This window comes from Pezoporus occidentalis, unplaced genomic scaffold (genome assembly GCF_034315485.1).
Source record: "Pezoporus occidentalis ecotype Australia unplaced genomic scaffold, CSIRO_AGI_Poc_V1 ctg133, whole genome shotgun sequence".
NCBI classification, from domain to species: domain Eukaryota; kingdom Metazoa; phylum Chordata; class Aves; order Psittaciformes; family Psittacidae; genus Pezoporus; species Pezoporus occidentalis.
The window spans coordinates 4,867,563-4,875,921 of record NW_026913136.1 but is presented as its reverse complement, the minus strand read 5'-3'; the positions used below and the strand labels follow the sequence as shown (position 1 = coordinate 4,875,921).

Below are 8,359 nucleotides of genomic sequence, written 5' to 3'. Positions count from 1 at the left end.
GCTATGGGAACTTATGACAAAGAGTTTGTGCATGCTGGCCCAAAATTTCCTGCTGAAAACGATATACATTTGATAAACTAAGAATGCATTTTCCACTGTCCAGCTGATAGTTCAGAAGATTAATGACTGCTTTGTAGCTCCAATTAAACTCTTTTATCATCAAGAGGAACCAAACAAGTTTTGATTTCAAAAATACTGCTTAAGAAAGAAGACCAGGGCTGCATAACACTGACATTTTATTAGAATTCATTTGTAACAAATGGAACTTGTGTCAGCAAAGAACTGATTTTCATACAGACTTTCTTTCGCCACCAATGTAACGAAGTAAGAAAATAAAAAGCACGCCTTTCATTCTGTAAAACATTTACGCGTACTACTAATTAGAGGTAATTGTATCTTTTTTAACAAGCCATTTTACAAGGTAATTTTTAAATTTCTTTTAGTCTATGCATCCAAAACAAGAGCAAAGAACACAATTTTTTTATTATCTTTGTAAAGACACTCCAAGCTTGAATGGCAAAGCCACGTAACAGATGGTTATGATGAGACCTGCAGCCTTCTGATATCTGTGGAGTATCAGGGCATACACACACACACACAAAAAAAAAAAAAAAAGAGAAAAAAAGAAAGAAAAAAGAAAAAACCTAATAAAACTAAAGAAAAAAAGGAGAGAATAAAAGGAAAAAAAGCAGTTGCATTTTTTTTTTCCTTTTTACATGTTCTGTGTCTTTTAGATACACATAAGTGGATTTTAGAAGCAGTTTCTTGCAGATGGGTTCAAGTTGTAACATTATTGGGTGTAGAATCAATAGGGCAGTGCATAGTACAAAGGTACATATAGAAAGTGCAAATCTCCCTAGAGGGCCATTCCTTCCTCCAGCCATTTTCTCTACTACCTAACAACTCAATTTTTTAAAAAAGAGCTAAATTAAACTTTTGTATAAACCATTTTTATATATTTTATGTTTTTTTTTTCTCCATTGCAACTAATTATAAAATTAGACATAACTACACATATAAACAGCAATAAATAACAGCACCATACTGGTTATGCTGATGAAACCAATTTTAAGCTTGGAAATGTATGATGCATGTAAACAAAGATGCTCACTATCCAAATTAATTGTAGAATGACTATATATAAAAAAAAAAAGAAAGTGGAATGCACATCAATGATGCTAACATTTATCCTAAGAAACATAACTAAAATGAATATTTAGTTGTACAATGGTTTTCCTCACAAATTGGATCTGCCTTTTTTTTAACTCCCTCATTTTCTTTGGGGCTTGCATAGTCTGCTAGGGAGAACACACTGATGCCTTTACAGATTCAGTGTGCAAGAATCTTCCCTAGTCTATGTTTCCAAAATGATACTTTTTGATTATCTTGTTTTTCTGATTCTCTACATTTGAGCTGAAGAACACGACCACATGACATAACCTGGGCACTTCAATAGTTATTTTAAAATAGAAATCAAGGAAGAAGAAGAAAATAAATATAGCGCACATTCTTCTCTGTTTCGGGTGTAAGTTAGAGAATCTCATTCTGAGATAGCCTTCTATAATACTTCTATTCCAAATATATATATTTATGCTTTTGTTTTGATTTTTTTTCTTTACAAAAGTACTCAAATGCAATGCTTGCTGGAGTTTGGTCTTTCATATTTTCCTTTCTGCTAGTACTGGGAAAAGTTGAAGAAGAAAAGTTGAGGTCACACTGACAAGCCATAAAAATGCTCCTATTTGAAACCCCAAGGAAAGAATTCCTTTGATACCCATGTACTGACAATGGCAGGAGGCATGATGGAAAACAGGGTCAATGTAAATGGCATCCTATTAAAATTCACAAAAAGTACTTTGTGCTGTTCACAGAATTTTCTTTGTTCCCTGGAAGAAAACTAGTGTCATTCTCAAATATTCTGTGGGCTCAGTCTAGGTAGCCTTAAGTGAACCCTCCCACTGAAAGCAATTGCTTGACTTTAACAATCTGTTGACCCAAGTAAATGAGCAGGACTTGGCCCAAAATTGAAAAAAAAAACCCAACAAAAAAAAAAACAACAAAAGATCATAAGCACTGCTGATGTCAACTACTGCTATTGTACTGCTGCATCTCTGCAATGATAACACTCTAACCAGCAACACAGCGTGTTTGAAAAGCCAACGAGAAATGTATTTTTAATTTGTGGGCTCATCTGTTATTGGAAATATGGAAAGATAAAGGGCTTTGACTACCTATATGTTTTGGGTTATCATTTATTACCATCCATACTTGATTAGAAACTGGAAATTCATATTTTTCAAAATTGTCTGATACATGTATTAAAATGTTTGAAAAAATAACAAAGATATGAACAAACTGAACTAAACATAAATGAAGGCTAACCTAAAGAAATGCTATTCAAAATAGGCATCAAATATAAGGCACTCTAAATGTAAAATTAAAATGAAACCCAGCATCCCCAACCAATGCTGTATGCCACAAAACATCTGATTTCACAGAGCAATGTGTTTGGCTTTGCCCTGTTAAATACGATAAATGTAAATTATATAGTGCACACTATAGACAGGATACTATTGAATACAGTTTTAAAACATCTTAATACCTAGTATATTACAACATTCTCCGCTCCTAAAGGGATATGCACTGACCTTTCCCACATGCACACCTCCTACATTTTATAATATGATTTCTTATTGCACTATAGTGTTACAAATATTGAACTTCACTGGAAGCCTAGATCACATACTCTTGTGTGTGTGTGCATGTGCATGTGTGCATGAGGGTGTGTGTGTGTTCAAGTGGCAATGTGGATAGAAATATTATTTGAGATAGAGATGATGGTCAAATATCAACGATGTGCATTCCTTGCTTCCCTTTGAAACAGAAGTTTATGGACCTTGGAAATGCAGAGATGATAAAATAGTAGTTTAATATAATTGCAGTATAGTGGAAAAAATTCCCAATGCATTGATAAATCTAGGTATGTAAAACCTGAAATGTATATGTGTGAATATCTACCTTTCTGTATCTCTGTAACTACACAGAGATTTAGACAAAGGTGGGCAGAAATAGATACATATATATATATATAAAGAGAGAGGGTGTGGGTGTGCATGTGTGTGCATGTGTGTGTGTGTTAGCAGCATCTTTATACTTTGCGCCTCCCTGTTGATTCCAAAGGAAACCAGAAAGCCCCAATTTGATTTAACTGATTACAATTAATATTTTCTTAAAGCAAAATAAAACAAACAAAACTGTAAAAGTAATATCTAACAAAACTGTAGTACTGTAGATAAATATAGGACTGCACAAAAATGTGCACATTTTCAAAGTGTTTAACATTTCTACAGCACAATATTACAGATTACAATTCTACAGCTTAAAAAAAATCTACAGTTTTTAAACAAAAAGATTAAAAGTTATGCAACCTTTTCTTTAATTCACTTCATTGAATGATAAACTCTTGTTAAAAAAAGGAAAATGTTTACACAGTTAAAAATGAAGCACAGGTCAGCAGTATCTTTACAATACTAAAAAACTAAATCAAGGACTTTCTTTTTAAACATTCCCACATTTTCCCTAAGTGTTATGATGAGCAGTATGATGGGAAGGGGTGATGTTGAAGTAAAGAGTCCACTTTCTTTGAAAAGCCAGGACTTGCACTGAACTGCAGTTCTCAAAATTCCTCTTTGCAACAGCATAAAATCCTGAACAAGATGATCATTCTTTCTGATTAATTTCCTCTTCCCTTTAACTTCAACCAAAGTTGAACCCTTGAGGTATCTGTAAATGAGATCCTTCAGACGCCTCAGTGGTCAGGATTCTTTTATTATGGTTAGGTTATTAAACTGTGAATTCTTGGTCCACATGGAATAGTTTGTTGTTGTTGGGCTTTTTTTGTTGTTGTTTTAAGTATCCCCGCTTTTTTTTTTTTTTTTTTTTAATTTTTTAATTAATTAATTTTCTATATCCCCAAAAATTGCTCCTTAGCTAAGAGTTTAGAAGTACTTCTAAAGCACATTGTATGGCTCAGAAGCGGCTCTATGGATCTTAAAGGGCCTGCAATAAAAATCCACGATGGGCTTTTATGTTGCATAGTGATCAAAGCTGCCCAGATATTCCAGTGCGGCTCGATAGCAGAACTGGTATTGATCCTGGAGAAAGAAAGATAGACAACAAATGCATCAAAAAGCCAGCTTGTTGGTTGGTTTCTATTTTCTTTCAGCTAAGAGTGAACGCTTCGCTGCTACAGACAAATACACCACAGAGGCTTGTGCAGTTCAACAATACTCTCTTGCTGACACCAACAGAAAACCAGCCAGTTACACCATGTGAAGACAGACATCCATTTAATGCAATATCATTTTCCACAGAACACAGCTTCTTTCTGTGCAGAGACTACACATCCATATACTGACCGTTTTGTTATTTCTGGATTAATATAACATCAGCATAAAGCTTTCTTCTTATGGGAGCATGCAAAAATGCTTTTCCCCCACATATTTAGGTAGCAACATATCCAAAAAACTGAATAGAAAATACAATGCACTAAGTGGAAAAATCCATCACAGCCTTAAAATGGCGTGCTGTATGGAAAACCACCAGGTTAAAAATGATGTTAGGGACGCAAATGGAATCCCAAACTTCCAGTAATATAGGCTTTTATGAACATGTGAAGATATCTTAGCCTGTGCCATAAAAGGCCTAAGAGAGAAATACACAGTTAAGACACCTTCTTTACATGAAACAGACTGCATTTCAACCTACACCTAGAAGCAGAGAAAAGTTCAGTGTGGTAAGAGATTTGTTTACACCCCTGGTGAATTTTGTGCTATTTTATAGCATTTTGTGCTATTCCCAACCCCACCAGCAGTCCTTTTGCACATTTATGTAATATTGCATGCTAAAATGGCACTCATTTTCAACTGCTGTTTAGGGTTTAAGTATTAAAAGAGAAAAAGAAAAAAACTGAAAAGAAATTGCCCCTGAAATCCACCCAAAATATCAGGAAGCCCTGCTTATTTATCTGAAAGTGCTATGTGGTAATTCCGCAAGGGTCATACTTGTTAAGACCATAATTAAAATTCTTTCGGAGACCATGAAACACATTGGATATTTGCTTCAATGTAGTGACGCGGTCAATAATAGTTCTTTTCTGCTTCTTGTTGGAACAATGTTGAATGCATTAGATATATGCATAAATTTTATGTGTATGTGTGGTCCACGTGGAATTTAAGTGCTTTGTTTTAGTAAGGATTAGATTTCCTGGCAGTTTATATTACCGAATGACAGACCTGTTTTCTACAGAATCCTGAAAGAAATCAGTACACAAGACTTCTATTTTCAGCAGGGGGATGAAAGGTAGCATATGCAGGTAAGTCAAAGTAGTAGGAGAGAGAATATATTGTGTAGCTGAACTCTGTCTGGTAGGGTTCAAGTAGCATAGATTTTCTGTTACTGTAGCTATTTCTTGGAACAAAACTAACAGAAAGCAGTCATTTTTCATTTTGCTTATCAAGAAGAATGATGGTAACTGAAAAGAAATGGAATTAACTCTTCAGATTGGTCACAGTGATTTACTTGGCTAACTGACAAGATTAAAAATAAGTATCTTTATTTTTCATATACTTTATTTTATGAAGCTGCCTTCTTGAAAGACTACCCATGTTTTATACAGCAAGCTTAATTTTCTTGTAGAAAATGGCAAAATGTGGGGAACCATTTTAGATTTCACAGACTGTCATCTAAAGGCTAGTGTCAATCAAATTATACTTAATTAATGTATGACCTAAAATGTTTCCTTTCTCCTGTCCTTCTGCTTGGTTTCCTAACCTATTTGCTCTGGCTTAAGTCAAGCCTCCTATTCAGAAATTTAAGCAGACATTAAGCACAACTGGAAATGTTTAAGTATTCTTTATGACATGACACAGTTCCAAGCATTCAGGCACCAAAAATCAGTTGATACTGCTTAATCCTTTCCTTATTTTTCTAAGGCATTCTTGTTAGCATAGAAATTACTTACACTGGTTTTCCTGAATGTTGAGTTTACCATTATAATTTTCAGACCAAAGAGCCACTTACTTGACACAAAGTAAGAAAAACATTTAAATAATGGTGTCAGTCTGAAGCTGTGAACATCACTTTGCTCCCACAACAAAAGACCAAACAGTGGATCCACCTGCAGAAATACTTTACCTCCTTCCTTGTTACCACCCATTTCTGTCAGGAAGCAAAGGTTCAAATAAAAATAGGTAAAGCTTATAAAAGTATTGTTTTCCTTAACTACCACAATTTAGGATCCACTACTGACATAATCTTTTTCTTCCACAGCCTGGAGTATCTACTGCTTTAACAGGAAATAGTTGTTGCAGTACCTTTATGGCAGATTTTAGACTGTAGTCATACAGTCACTTAAGATACAAATGTAAGCACATATTATACAGTCTCTTATGTGTGCATTCTTTGGCTGTGGAAATATCCCCTCTTTTTCATCAACACTGTGTATGGATACCATTTTGCTCACCTCTGTCTGTACCATGGCTGGCCGCTGTGTCCTTAACATTTTGACAGTCTGGAAGATGTCTACAACACCTTCATATCTCATTCTTTCTAACACAATGCTCAGGGTTATGAATACTCCAGTCCTTCCAACACCCGCGCTGTTGCAATAAAAGAAGGAAAAAAAGAAAAAAAAAGGAAAAAAGGAATGTTAATTGATAGTTAATGCTGAAAGAATTGTCTGCTTGGCTGTCAAATTATTAGTGGTTACAACACACCATAGGTGTACAGATTTCTATATGGGGAAAGGCTCACTAAGCAAAATTGCGCAGCAAACTACCACACTGCGTTTGGAAGATTACTGTGCTCAAGCAAACTTCACATGCTACTAAGTACTTCCTGAGTCTCCAGTCTTCATTGCAAAGTGACTTAGTTTATTCATCTAGATATATAGCAATCAGTCATGGTGAAGGAAAATAATAATGTTTGTTGCCAATAATTTAAGCTGGAACTGACAAAAGTAAAAGAAGCCAAAATGTATTTTACTTGCTTTACTTTAGCTCATTCACATATATGCTGTCTTTTACACATCTTCAGTGTGTTAGTTTATCTTCTACTTTGAGCTAGAAATAGTTGATGGATTTTCAATTAATGTTGAAATTGTTCATACACGTTACAATTGAAGTAATAAATACACAAATCCCTTAAGACACAGGTTTTATTAAAGTCTGGGGGTGTGGATATGTAGCTTTCTATTACTGTTTTGTACACCGTGTCTGTCTACAAAAATGTGAAATACCTTCTTTGAATATATGGCTTGTTTGTGTTCTGTTCTGGCTTGGGTTTCTGTTATTAGCTAAATACCCCCAGGAACAGATAGAAATTCCTGTAATCAATAGCACCAATAGTTATCAGTTATTGAAATTAAACAATTACTTATTCATGAGGACAACTCTTGGACAAAGAGACAAGTAAATCCACAGAAAAAAAGATTTCCCAAGTTGGTACTTCTATGGTTGGAAATTAAGCACCCCAACATCTCACTGCGGATGCTAATAATTTCATACGTTTTTCTCCAGTCAGATAGATGTGGGAAGCTGGAGATTTGTAAGATCTATTCAGCAGACAGGCTAGTGAAGAACATGAACAGCTTGGAAAGACTGAAGAACTCTGAACATTGACAGGGATGATGACAGAGATCCAGTGAATTCATAAGACTAGGGCAGAAACTGAATATCTGATGGTATTTTAGTTTTTGGTCTAGATCAGTGTACTTGCAGGGCTATTAAATCTATGTGATTAGATTTAGCAGTTTTGCAAAACCTGTTTTCCTTTGGAGAGCTGAAGCCAAAGGACAGTTGAGACACAATACGACAAAATATCAGGCTGACAATGCTGGTTTACCTATATGTGATGACAGTGGTTCTGGACACCTAGAGGAACTGAAGACTGGAGTGTAAGGTCTCCTTTCCCTGATGTGGTAAATTAGAAAGCTAATGTTTAAGAAACATACTGAAACAAATACTGGAAAAACCAGCACTATAACCTAGCCAGACTTCGTGTGGTCTAAGCCTGACAACAGTGTGATCTAAGCCAAGTAGCTGAGAAAGCAACTAGCAAGTGATAGCAGATTGCCATTTCCTGTCCTGTTCGATAGTATAAAAAAGATATAAAAAAAAGGTGTCATTTTCTAGATCTGTGTGAGGACTTCTAGCCTCACACTTTAGTTAATTACTTAAAAAAAGACTACACAAAACTCTTTAATTCAGCAAAAGGAGGGAAATGTTCTGCTGTCTTGGGTTCATAAGAAATCAGAAAGTATCTGGAGAAGCCACTTAATGAGGAAGGCAGACAAATATGG

The 8,359-nt window shown here is 35.1% G+C and overlaps 1 protein-coding gene across 8 annotated transcripts in view; it reads right to left on the bottom strand.

The window, feature by feature from the left end:
• Positions 1-219: 219 nt before the first annotated feature.
• PTPRD (protein tyrosine phosphatase receptor type D) overlaps positions 220-8,359 on the bottom strand; it is a 1,311,464-nt gene continuing 1,303,324 nt past the window's right edge. For all 8 annotated transcript variants that reach the window (XM_062609059.1, XM_062609064.1, XM_062609063.1 and 5 more), the window contains 2 exons: positions 6,524-6,659; positions 220-4,154 (listed from right to left, as the gene is read on the bottom strand). In XM_062609059.1, coding sequence (XP_062465043.1) covers positions 4,086-4,154; positions 6,524-6,659 — 205 coding nt within the window. In that variant the 3' untranslated portion in view covers positions 220-4,085. The remainder of the gene's footprint in view (positions 4,155-6,523; positions 6,660-8,359) is intronic.